Below are 13,951 nucleotides of genomic sequence, written 5' to 3' on the forward strand. Positions count from 1 at the left end.
AAAGCGTTTTGCAGAAGCAGTGAGAAATGATGGTCAACAAAAAAGATTGAAATAGGTGAAATAATCTAATACAGTCAGATCCCAATGTTATCGAACACAGACACAACAAATAATTGAGTTAACAAAATGGACCTAAAATTTGGTTGGTGTGGGTTTATTTCAACGCTTTATTTCAGTCCAGTTACAACGAAACCGAAAATGCAAGATCTGACACGGTATCAGTTATAATGAAGCACGGTTTTGTTAACAGAGCCAAATATGTATTCTGATAGCAAATATGTCAAACAGAATCACAGACCAACTTTTCAAACGCCTGTTTGTTTGAAGCTGCATGCTTATTCAGGGTTCCCTGCTTACCTACCTCTGAAACCAACGATTAATGGCAACTGATATTTCAGACATCACACATTGTGCCGTTTTATTATTTAAACATAATTTGCATTCACAATGTTATGAACATGGTCATAAACAAAATTGTCACCATGGTGGCTCAGCACCAAACCACAACTTTGTTTGAGGGCTCCCAACAAAGCGATATGACTTAGGCCTAGTGGCAGTACAGCTGTGGAGAAATTTTGTCAATGACCAGTGGAGTTGCTGGAAAAAACATGTCTCGTGAAGCTCGCTGTCAACCATAGACCTCAGTCACGGAGCAAGAAACATTTAGGAGTGGAAACTCCGCTGTTTGCAGCGACCAGAAAAGGTCACAAGCCCGCAGAGCCATTATCATGCTGGCGGCGCCTGGCGGCCTGGAAAGAAATTACCGCCGTTTGCGGCGGTTGCCAAGGCAACCGGTAGAGCGTGTTGCTGTTGTTGTTGTGGCACGGAGGTAGCGGCCGGAGAGCGCGCCGGAGCCGCCTGCCCGGGTGCTGCTTTTTTTTACGCTGCGGCTTCTACGACACGCCGCATGGCGTCGCCACTGCATACGGCCCCGTTGGCGCATACAATTGTGACCTTATCTGGTCGCTCGCGCTTGCTCACGCTAATGGGAGTTTCACCTCCTAAATGTCTTCCTCCATGACCTCAGTGGAAATTAAGCACGAGATTACATGCAAGGGCTATACTGACTGCCATAGTACCAGAGTTATCATGCCTTGATTTTGGTGATTTGGTTCATCTCGACAGTGCTCATAAAACACCACCAATGACAAGAAAAAACACATCAGCACCCGTCTTGTTGTATGTGTTCCTTTCATCCTCATCCTTAACACTGTTTTTTTAACACTGTCGTAGTTAGGGTTGGTGTGCAGCCGTCTATGTGTCCTAAACACGATTAGTAACTGTATGACTGTACTTAGCAAGAGTAACTTGATATGGCTCATTCTGGACGCACGTGCATATTTCGTCCAGTGAGCATTGTCCAGTGAGCTTGGTCTGCATTACAGCCGACTAGCCAACATGAAGATCTCGTGTGATCACACTGATCACCTGGTTTTGTACAGTGTAGTCCACTTATAACGATACCACTGTAAGGACTGTGTGGCAGAGACAGCAACTGCAAGGCCGAGAGGCGGTCCCGCAGGCTGTTGAGACATCATCATCACCAACACGGGGCAGTGGTGCGGCTGAGGGTAGAGAATGAAGAGTGTTGTCCGAGACGCCACGTGCAAGCTCCCTAACAAGTCCAAAATGGTCAATGCCGTATATTTACGGCGCCGTCAGTAAGTTTAAAAACCACACCAATTTCCGAATTTTTTTTTTCCTGGCATGCACTGCCACTATGCGGGAATACAGAGAATGTTTTTCTCGTGCCTCCCTCTCTTGTGTTTCGTTGCATGGTTTGTTTTAGAGCTAGTATGCTTATTCCAGCGTGTCTATATACTACTGCTCGCACATTGGCGCATGCGCGGGTGGGCGGCGGTTAGTTTGTTTTGTTCCGAAGGTGGTTTTGGCTTCTTGCGCTCGCAAAACTGATTGCTGTCTGTGACCACCTGTTACTCGTTTATAGCTCACAGGGGTTGTTACAATCGGTCTGCAGGGGTACTGCTCTGCAAACCTATCTCAGCCCACTGCAGTTCTTTCGATCGAACCGTGGGGGTGGCATCCTTCAGAGAACAGGCGACGCCGGCAACGTTAACCGACCGTGCACTTCCTTCAGAGAACTGGAGACCACAGCAGCATTAATCCACCATGCGCCTCCTTTGGAGAGTCGGCAACGGCAGCAGGGCTGGCCATGTTTGGCGGACCGTGTATTGTTGGTTTATTTGCTGTGGCCTTCATGGCCTATTTGCAGCCCAACAGCTTCTCTAACAAAGGGTGTTTTGCGGTGCGTTTCCTCGGGCCCCAGCATTCGTCCCAGTCTGCTGACACTCGTGGCGGCTACCGGAGAAGTCAGCCCTAGAATTAAGAGGCCCCGGCTAGGGTCAAGCGTGGCAATCTGGCTACGAGAACCCGCTCAACCCGGTGGATTCTGGGAATCCAAAGTGCCTATGTGAGTGTGTGAGCCCTCCCCCCCCCAAAGGCGGGTCGACTACGCCCCAACGACTGTGAACGGTCCGATTGGACGAAGGTTAGACAGCAGTTTTCCCTCCCCTAGGGATCTAGGGAGGACAGAGGCTTTTTAAGGAGCTGTGTGCTCGACAAGCGGGGTGCTTGGAGCTTTGAGCTCATGTGCTGTGAGCTGTGTGCTTCGTGGTGGGAGCTTCGTGCTCCTTTTTGCAGTCATGCTAGACTGTTGAAATGTATCTCATGTTTTAATGTAAATATGTAAATAAATCCTGTATCTGTGCTGCGAAAGAGAGAAGCGGCAGGCTACAACCTTGGGCAAATCGGCAACGCGGACCAAACGGCTGTGTATTTTGATATGCCAGTGGCGTACACCGTGAATGAAATGGGTGCCAAGGAGGTGAAGGCGCGCTCTGCGGGCTACGAGAAGCAGCGCGCAACTGCGATGCTGTGCTGTACAGCTGAAGGACATAAACTCCCTCCTTATATGATATTTAAAAGGAAGACACTGCCTGCTCTAGAAACTTTCCCAAAAAATGTCATTGTGCGGTCAAATGAGAACGGGTGGATGACGGGTGCGATGGTGGAAGGGTGGGTTAAAATTGTGTGGCTCGCTCCTTGTCGTCTACTCTTACCGTGGGCACTTGACCGACAACGTGAAGGCTGCTCTCGCCCAAGCGAACACAGACCTCGCTGTCATACCGGGTGGCATGACGGGCCAGTTGCAGCCTCTTGATGTCTGAATCAACAAACCTTTCAAGGATTGTCTGCGGAAATATTACACGGACTGGTTGACTGACGAAGACCACATGCTAATGGCAATGGGCCGCATCAAACGTGCATCGCTATCATAGCGGGCGGGCTGGGTAGCTGCAGCGTGGGACGACATCCCAGGTACTTTGATTGGGCGCGCCTTTAAAAAGTGCAGCATATCTAATGTGCTTGACGGTACCAAAGATAGTGCACTGTTTGAAGGTGACAGTGACAAGGAACACAGTGACGAGTCTAGCAGCGACGACGACGCTGAATGAGCTCTGCACGCTCAGATTCGATAAATGCTGTTTGCATTTTGTGAACGCTGTCCTCGCTTTTTTTGTTCGGCCTACATTCGAGGTAATGTATACATATATTTTTGGCTTCGGACTTTAAGGGGTTGGCCTAGATTCGAGTAAATACGAGTAAATAGATTCGAGTAAATATATCCAGGGAATCAATTATACATCACCACAGTGAATCTACTTAACACAGACGAGGGACTATAACGACGCCCTCTGCAAAATTTGTAAGCAAAAAGGTACGCTAGACCATATAATATGAGAGTGTGCTGGCTCCCCAGGGGCCAAGGAAAACATTGCCAGTAGAGAAGCCTGGGAGGCCTTGCTCCAGAGCGAGGCTGAAGACGACCAGCGTCGAGCAATCCGCCTGGCCGTTGAGGCCGTGAAGACTCACCGTCCTCAACGCGCGGGGACTGCTTCGTCCTCCCCCCCTACCTACGTGTAGGTTAAGAGGCGGGCACCCCAGCTCGGTGGAACAATAACGTTTTCGATCGATCAATCAATCGAGTAAATATAAGTAAATAGGGGCGGAGTGTCATTGTCCCCTGCATTACCTTCATCGTCGCTTCCTTCGTGCTCCCGGGCAGCAAGCACAAGGTCGTCGCCTGTCAGCTCCTCCGTTGCCGGAACGTCTGCATCCACGCTCATGTAGTTGCAAGTTCCACCTTCAGACACGACACCGGCATCGTGGAGCACCCTCCATGATGCTAAAGCTTCGCCTGATACAGCGGCACCCCTGGGTAAGGCTACTTGGTCCATTGAGTTGTCGGTGTCAGGGTTGCTTTTGTTGGCAGCAAATGATGCACGTCGAAAGCAGTTGGCGATGGTGCTGGCTGTTCAACTGCATGTTTAACACAAGTCGGTCTATCACCCGCTTCCAGCATCCAGCCTTAAATGACATTATCACGCCCTGATCAAGGGGCTGTATCCCTGCCGTGCAGTTCGGGGGCAAGAACCAAAGTTTGATGTTCGTCAGCGCAGCAGTGGTGTGGTGGGTAGCACACTTGTCCAAGAAAAGGCATATCTTGCAGCACACTTGTCCAAGAAAAGGCACATCTTACGATTCTGCCTCTTCAACTTTTCATCTCAGTCATGCAGCCATCCCGCAATAACTTCCCTTGTCATCCAGGCTTTCCGGTTTGATAAGTACTGCGGTTGAAGTCACCACTTTCCTTTAAAGCATCGTGGTGATGCACTTTTTCCTATCACCAAAGGTGGCATCTTCTCCGATCCATCCATATTCGTACAAAGGAGCACAGTGATGTGGACCTTACTATGTTTCCTGCCGTGACAGAGCTCACCTTTTAATGATAGGGTCTTCTGCGCTAACATTTGGTAGAAGAAAGCCGTTTCGTCAGCGTTGAACACATCCTTCTCTTCATACTTTTCAAGGAGAGGACCAACGTTAGCTTTCACCCACACTTATGCGGTTTCATTGCTGATGGCCTGGGACTCGCCAGTGACAACCCTGCCAACGATATCACGGCGCTCCTTAAAACGCTGCAGCCAGCCATTGCTTGCAACGAAGCTGTCGCAGCTCATGATGGAAGCAAAGTCTCGCGCTTTTCTCTGAAGCAGTGCCCAACTCATGGGCAAATTAGCAGCCCTTGCATTCAAAAACCACTTGAACAGCGCCTCTTCTACAGCTTCAAAGGTAGTAGACTGCAGCTTCTTCCGATTACCTTTCACGCCACGTGCACCAGCACCAGTTATGGGTACTCCGCACGATGGCGCACTCCTTGGCCACTTGAGTTTTCTTCGTGCCTGACGCAACAGCCCTAATTATGGCTGCCTTCTGATCCAAGGCGATAACTTTCCATTTTAGGTTCAAGCTGCTGCTGCTGCTGCCATTCATTTCTCTGTCACAAAACTGGCGAAACGGCGGAAAAAGCGCTGATGGACAGTGTACGGAACAATGCAAACAAAGGCGCGCGGCACTCGGCTGGCAGTCCTCACTGCACGCAACGGACGGAGTGGCTTGGCTGCTTGGCCAGCTTGACTTGGCTTGGAGCGTTGCCGGATGGTGAGGGGTCGCCGCAGGAGATTTGAACTGCTGAATCGGAGGGCCGTAACGTGTCATGCAATTTAAGAAATCTATATGTTGTGTACAAAGTGGCTTGTTAGGTGCGATTTCGGAATGAAGTTTTTTCGTTATATCCGTTGATCAATGAATCTATTTTCATTAAAATGAAATTTTAAACAGATTGGTTTCTATGGGGACTTTCAAGGGGTATTACAATTCTTTCGTTATATTCATTATTTCATTATAAGCCGTTTCACTATAACGAGATTGAAGTGCAGTGCAGAAAACAAAAGGCAGTGCCATATCAGGATATGATCATTTTTCAAAGGAGACATTAATAAATTCTAAACAGCTGCGGAGTGTGGTTGAATGAGAAAACAACAAGGGCCGTGTGCACCTGTATTTTAACATATATTGGGGTATGCACTGAGCTCGATCCGCAAGGCGGCGACAGCCACACCATGTGTACGGTAGTGTCGGTCATAAAGCGTCGGAAAAATGCCAGCAGTCCTTCCCGAGCAAACATCTGATCCCTACCTTGGAGCCCACCGTTCTCCTTGTGGACTTAACCAGTCGCTGATATATAAGCACAAACATTTCAATGTTTCGTGTGCATTTTTGTTGGTATTTGTTTACTGAACAGGTCTGTCTACAGTGTTTGCGTATCTGGACAGACTTTGCACCGTGGACGTGCATCAACTGAGCTTAGGTGTCCTGGTGAACTGTGCTGTGTTTGGCTGCAGCAATCACACAAGAAAGAAGCCCGGGGAAAGGAGTTTCACCCAGATTGGGTTCTTTTCGATACCTGGTTATCTCTCTTCTTCACTACAGCCGCAATGTAAAAGTGCACAGCAGCTACAGTGGAACCCCAGTTACACGTCCCCTGGTTTTGCGACGACCTGGGTTTTATGACGGATTAGCGCAGTCCCGGCGAAGCCGTCATAGAAGCAATGCATTAGAAACCCCGGTTATCTGACGCAAAAGGACCTCCTTTTGGACAATGCCCAACTCGAGCGAAAGCTCTTGGTTCACGGATCAAACAAGGTCCAAAAGAAACCTACCGACTTTTTGTATAGTTTGCACCGGCTGGAGGGAATCGCGGCAGTGGGCAGTGGAGTGCCGTAAAGGTTCGTTTGAGTAAAGCATGATTGGTACCTGTACTGCAGCATTAATTCTTATCCCATTTACTTCATTGGTAATTTGGGTTTGCAAGCCCTGCAGAGTATGTTAGTAGTTTACATTGAAGTTTCTCGCAAATCTGTCGCGTGAAACAAATAGTATATTTATAGGCATAATTTATGTTCGGATTTTACGACGCCCACATTTTACGACACTTCTTCGTGGTCCCGAGAAAGTCGTATACAGTCGCCGACCGTTTATTCGGACCTCACGGGGACTGCGGAAATGTCTGAATAAACAGGTGTGCGAAAAAAAAAAAAAAAACGCAATCGTGAATGCGCCGTTGCATGCTGTTCCGTTTACGCGCAATTAGATAAGCCTGAATCTCGGAGAGGGTCATACGGTCACTATAGGTGACTGAAAGCACAGTCACTGCTTGTACATACTCCGCATGCGACGGCAGCGTAGCACATGGTGCGTCATCTTCCGACTTGGAGTCATCGTCCGGCGGTGCAACAGAAAACTGACAAATGATCTCGCTGTCGTCGAGTTCTGCACATGTCAGTACAGCAGTGTCACCACCTGTGAAACTGTCAAATGAGATGGTGTCCGGAATCTCAATGCAACCACTGTGCAGGTCTCGGCAGAACATTTTCCGCGTCAGTAGGGAGCACATTGGAAGGCGACAGATCTTAGGCCTCCCGGCACCCGCTTGCCGGCATTCCCCGGTGCAGTCTGCGCGGGCACTGTTGGCGCCATTAGACACTTGACACGATGTTTCCGATGTTGGATTACCGGAACCTCGACACAGCACACAAAGCAAACACCACCATGCCAACACCACTCACACAAACGAAAACCGTGGCCTACTCGCAGCATCGTGCACGAAGAAACAAATCAGCTGCTGTATTGTCTTCACATGGCTTACTAAGCTGAGACTGGAACTGCTGTCTATCGAACCAGGCAGAAACGATGATGAGCGGGGATTTGCAGTAGCACCACTTCGTGGGGCAGCAAGGGGGCTCCGTTCAAAACAAAAATGGCATTCAGCAAGTCGAACCATGCACTGGTCAGAGTCGGTGCGTGGTGCTCTCGATCGAGTTGGCTCAAGGAATGTCCGAAAAATCCGACGAGAGGTTGCAAGGTGTGCGAACTTTCGGCAGTTGTTATACATTATGGTCTATGGGGAGAATGGTGGTGCCGCGAACCAGACCGAATAATTGAGCATGTCCGAATTTTTGGAGCCCGGAAATCAGTCGATGACTGTAATTGGGGTTCCCCTGTATGTGTAAGCATGCCTCTGGGAGGCCCGCCTTGCAGGTGCAGTGTGCAGCCAGCGCCGCGCCGTCTTTTTTTACAAGAACCCATGATGTGAGTGGCTTTTCATTGAATGATTATGATTAATGAACATGCGAGGGCAAAAAAACAACCGTTTTGGCAAGACCAGCAGAATTGACACAACATAAAAATTATGAAGGCTCTATGAAATAGCAGTGTTTAGTTCTTTTTTTTTTTTTTAAGTGAAGCAACTTTAACGCTACCTTTATCGACGCAAGTGGACGACACGTAATGAAGGCAATCATGTTACACAAGCACTTTGACACACGGCTGCTGCACCCAGCTGCTCGTCAGATAATTGTGGCCTTCCGTCGACTTGCATGTCACGGATGCTCGCGGGTCACGAAGCTCGTTGCGTTCTCACAGTAATCTTTGATGTCTGCGAGATCCACGTGAGGCAGTACAGCGAAGTCTCATTAAGATAACTCGGTTAAGCCAAATTCTAGCATATAACAAACAACATTGGAATGTATGTTTGGTTTTCCATAGACTCAATGCAAAAAAATATCCGCTTGAGACGAACTGCCTCAGACGTGCTCTTCGGCAAAGGCAAATATTCGGAGTGACCACCACCGCTACTGATCCCGGAGGTTAAGGTGACGTGATGTGCCGTGCCCGGGGGTGTGCGCATCAAGGCACTCTAGAGGAGGCCTGCACCGCATGTCACCCATGGACAGAGACGAAAACAAGAGGAGAAAACAAAAAGAAACAGTGACAGAAAAAAACACTTTGAAAAGGATGTTAAATGGTTCATGCGAATTGGTAGCTGCTTGGCGACGCAGGCCTGCTCGCATAGGCAGCACGAACTCGCGATCTAGGTTATGGCGGACGGCGCTACCACTCCTAGCGGATGATGTCATGTGTATACCCCCTGTAGACCGTTTTATCGGCGAGGAGGAATGTAGCACAACGTAGTGGAACATAGTGCGCTGCATCGTTCTTTTCCTCGCACTGCTATGTGTGGATCACCATTTCTGCCAGCAGCACAGCTTGGAACAGTAGCAGTGTCATGGCGAATTAGTGTGATTATAACGTGTTCCGCCTGCAATTGCTGCAATGTCAGATGACTCAAGGTCAACGGGCTACTACTTTGCTGCATTTGGCAGCAAAAATAACCTTGAGAGTGGAATGTGAAGTGCACGTTGAGCCGTGGCGACTCCGTAGACTCCATCGTTGCGGTTGCAGGCAAGAAATCGCTTTGGATTGCCAGCATAAATAGAAAGGACTTCACACCATCAGCTTCATTGCGTGTATGTTCTGGAAATTTTGTTCCCAGTGAGCGCACAGCATTGAACTGTTCACCCATGATCAAAATGTGATAGGGGAGTATATTGGAGTGGGTTAACTATCGCGAATGGATAAGTCAACCATTTCTTCGTGCACACACATTAAAGTTATTCTGTTCAAATAAATTAAAGGCTATCATGCTTAGCAACCAACGTTCCAGTGGAAGTTGACCGAGAGCGTATTATGAAAACAGTATGTGCCAACTAAGAAAATGAAGGTGCATTCTTTTTTATTCTGCAACCAAAACCATGCTTACCTGTGCCGGCCACCCCTAATTCACATGGGCTTCCAATCTCGCTGGCAAGCTGTCTGGCCGACACCGTGCATGTATTACTGGCAATTAAAGTTGCTGTCGGAAAGAATAGTTGTTCGTTTTTCAGCTCTCTCATGTTGGTGAGATGCCCTTGCACAGGCATCATTCGAGACCTAAGAGTGTGCCATATTCTTTCAATGTGTCACGTACGCCTGGCTGATCGTAGTGCATTCGCGGCCACTCTCATAGGGCCGTTTTATAGAGTGCTCCATGTTCACAGCCCTTTCAGTTGAGTTGTTTTACAGTTCTTTATTTTGTAAAACTTGATGCCCGGATGCCAGGTAAACAATCTTACCGTGAAAATTTTAGAAGCATGAAAGCTAGCAAAACGCGTTTCCACGGAGATTCGTTAGCTACCTGGATTGGGGTATACGCTGGTGTGGCACACTGCGTGGCTCACAGAGGCACCTCTTATTGATGTCACCTGAGTGACACTATAACAGAATTCAAGGCTAGACATAAAATAATAACACATTGCACATATGCTACCCATTGACAATATTCAGACTTGACTCTCCTCCTATTTCAGTTGTGAACAGAGCTGGGGCAGCACCTCTAGGCCAATCACCGTTCAATATTGTGGCTACATTGAAGCTCAGAGTTCAGTAGTGACACGCTAAAAAGTTTCCCAATCGCAAGAACTTAAGTACACCTCTCAGGAAGACACAAACACTTGCAACTCGCCACCAACAGCATTTTGCCATGCACCCTTCAGCATGACTCCACATACCAGCATGGCGGCAAACAACAGACGGCACAGCGATTGCAAAAATGGCAGCACCCTTAATAGAATGGTGTGTAGAGGAGAGTGCAGCAGTACCAGGGCCATTAGCTCTAAGGAGTGCTAGGCACAGGTAATTATGCGAGCTCCAAAATTATGTGGCTGCAATCCTGGCACTGTCTTTTTGAATTATTACATTCGACTGCAAAAGTGGAAGCCCAACCATGAGCCACAAGGGGTCCTGCAGTGGATGGTCCAAATGGGGGCTTTTCCAGGTGCGTGCTGCACGTGCCAGTCTCTGGAAATGATTGCCTTGATCGGAATGTAACCCCTATAAGCTAGCGTGAGGCCTTGCGCTCAGCAAGAAGTGGTGCACAACAGAGAGTGGGACAAGTCAAAGCCAGCAGGCCAAGCAGATGCCACTCACAAAACGTGTCGGCCAGCAGAGTGACAGCCTCGGCAGCTCCCTCGAGGCCCAGGCCTGCCCGGTAGCGACGGCAGAGGGTGTGCGCCACCACCAGCAGTGACGACTGCTTCACCTCCGACGGACCCTGCTGCATTGAAATGATGTGCCGCCAGGCGAGACAAGTGTCTTTACTCGGTACAAAGCTGTACTGGCACAGAAAGGAAGAGCCAACAAAACGGTGCCTCTGTTGCTGTGCTTACAATTGTGCAGTGCACCCCATGCTGACAGTGGCACAGTGGCCGTACTTGGACAATAATCTCACACGGACACATACATCTTTCTTACAGCCTGTCAGACAATAATGACATCCAAATAGCTGTATCATGAAAGGGAGTGCGAAAAAAACAACTTTGATGGCTCTGCTGAACATTTACAACCTTTCAACAAGGTGCGTAGGTTGGTGATGTAACAACACCAAAAACACGAGGTCAAGTTAGTAACCTTTTATCATGAACTGAAAAAGGTTTGTTTTATCCCTTCATATGATATAACTGGTGTGTTAGAATTAGATTTTGAATGCACAGGTTTCCATACAAATTTTAAAATAAACTATGATTCCTTGTTATATCAATTAGTTTACTGTTTTCATATACAAACAAAGTTCAATTATAATTACACGGTGTCTACCAAGTTGACATTTCCAAGTTCCCTGAGTTTTCCATGTTTTCCCTGAGTGCCTCTGCGAAATCCCCTGAGTGACACAGAACTTTGTTTTGCGTCATGACAGGCTGACACTATGTCGCCTGATGCTGTCACTTTCTAGTAAGCATGCTAAAAAATGGCTTAGTCCAGTTTGAATAATAAGGACTATCATTTATTTTATTTTAAAAATCTGAAGCGAGGGGTTAGTAAAACGCACAGCGAATAAAATATCTTTGAAAAAAAAAAAAAGAACATGGTAAAACTCATTGCAAATCGAGTGGAACATTCTCAATTACGAATAACAAGAAGATGCAGACATAAACAAATGTTTTCGAATATCCACTTCAGTCACAAATTATGATCAACTGTCAATACATATGTGCGAAACATAGGTGGTGCTTGAAACTCCACTGAAAGCAAATCAAGGTGATAGAATGGCTCTTAGAGCATTTTATGATGAGTCATTATAATTACAAAGTAACTAAATATTTGAATATTGTAAAGTCAGCCATGCTATGTTTCTTCATAAAAAGGATTAAATCCACCACTCAAATTACATGCACAAGTTATTGATTAGCCTCATTAGCATTTCAAGAAAGAAAATAAAATATATATTTCAAGGTTGCTACCGACACGTCCCACATCAGGCATCACGTTAGTGCCTTCACCAAAGCGATACTCTGTAAAGATACATATCCCTCACAAGCAAAATAGAAGTAATTTAGCTTATCAGAATGTTCAATTTGCCGTAAGCTCAATGTTTGTGCTCTTTTCATTGCCACCACTGCATAGAAATGGCAAATATAGGTCACATCTACAAATGTGGAAGCCATGATTGAAGGTAATATGAGCTATTTTTATCAATTTATAACAACCTCATTGGTGTGAGGCCCGAAGGTTGAGAATCTCATAAATGAGATTCTCAACAGCTGGCATGTAAATCTCAACTGTCCTGACACACTCTCAGCCCGTGCACGACACCTCAGTGTTGCGTTTCACTACTTTAAAAGAGTTTATTTCGGTTTGGATGAGGGACAGCTGCATTCAGCCAACACTCTTTTTTCTGAGCACAAGCTCCTTGAAAGAAGTGGTGGCAGACTTCCTTTCCCGTTCATTTCTCAATGCATAGGTCCCTTCTGTTTTCGTCCTCCTTTCACTGCGTGTTTGCCCCACGAACCATTTGAAGCATCTTCTTCATCAGCTGTACAGTCAACATCTGATTTTTCGGACACTCGGCGTGATTGCTCAGTGACTATGGTGTTGGGCTGCTGAGCGCAAGGTCGCGGGATCGAATCCCGGCCACGGCGGCCGCATTTATATGGGGGCGAAATGCGAAAACACCAGTGTACTTGGAGTTAGGTGCACATTAAGGAACCCCCGGTGGTCGAAATTTCTTGAGTCCACCATTACAGCGTCTCTCATAATCAGAAAGCAGTTTTGGCACGTGAAACCCCATAATTTAATTTTTATTTTTTCGGACTCCCTCAGGGCCACAAAAACTTCCGTAAAATCGAACAGCACGAAATAAATGAATGCATGTCTTTTACCGCCATTAAAGGCTCAAATCGCCAAAGACACATCCGAAAAAGCCTACCAGCACAATTATTAGGCATATTGGTGCTCGTACTGTGACAGGAGATGGCGGATGGACGTGTGTACAATTAAGGAACAGATACTGTGTCCCGTGACAATTGCCCCTTCCCACGCTTGTTATGCTCCACCGCGTAACACTTCTGTATTGAGGCGAAGCTAGCTTTTGGGAATTGATATTATGCAGCGCGTCGTCCTTTTCGAGCCTCGAAGTCAATCGCAAGGACCACAAAGACGGAGTCGGTGCACCGCCATTGCTTACAGCAACGAATTCTTTCAATGAAAAACATGGCACCGAATGGAAAGAAGCTTAATAGCGAACGTTGAAACAACTAGGCCTAGCGTTTACCACGGTGGCAGTGGTGGCTTTGATTAATGCCGTTTCGGGCCTGTGGTCACGGCAAGAAGCCCGGAAAATTGAACGGCGAAGGGCGCTTGCGTCCAAAATTTCAGACGCTCTTGGACATTGACTCAATGGGGTACGTGGTGGTGCCGCAGAGCTGTCGGGCGTCCGGAAAGTCGGCCATTGGCTGTACACTGGCAACTCCTCCAGCCTTCGACACGGCGTCAAAAGACGATTCATTACGATCCTTCTCTGTTACGCGAGCCAGCATTATTTACTGCGACTTTCGTTCCCTTTCAATCAAATTACGGCTAATTTTCCCTGACAGAAGCACAAATTCCCTGAGTTTTCCCTGAGTATTTCCAGACTATTCAAAATCCCTGAGAAATCCCGGTTTTCCCGGTTCGTAGGCACCCTGAATTAGTACTATTTGCATCAAACCATCAAATAATTTTTTGAAGTCAAGAGCTTGGCGGAAGCACGTCTGGTTGGGAGGAGACATTTTAAGTAGTTAAAAGTTGGATGCCAACCATAAAAATTAGAAATAAAGAGACGTTTTGGTTCCTGTGCTGGAGCCGAAACATCTCTTCATTTCGAATTTTTATGGTC

The 13,951-nt window shown here is 47.3% G+C and overlaps 1 protein-coding gene across 2 annotated transcripts in view; it reads right to left on the minus strand.

Moving 5' to 3' along the window:
* Positions 1-13,951, minus strand: part of LOC126539960 (proteasome adapter and scaffold protein ECM29) — a 467,228-nt gene that overhangs the window by 242,463 nt on the left and 210,814 nt on the right. The window contains exon 17 of one of the 2 annotated variants that reach the window (XM_050186788.2): positions 10,729-10,852. In XM_050186788.2, coding sequence (XP_050042745.1) covers positions 10,729-10,852 — 124 coding nt within the window. Of the gene's footprint in view, positions 1-10,728; positions 10,856-13,951 lie in introns of both variants that reach the window. The other variant, XM_050186787.2, reaches the window with a different exon arrangement.

The sequence above is a fragment of the Dermacentor andersoni genome, chromosome 2, assembly GCF_023375885.2.
Source record: "Dermacentor andersoni chromosome 2, qqDerAnde1_hic_scaffold, whole genome shotgun sequence".
NCBI lineage: Eukaryota > Metazoa > Arthropoda > Arachnida > Ixodida > Ixodidae > Dermacentor > Dermacentor andersoni.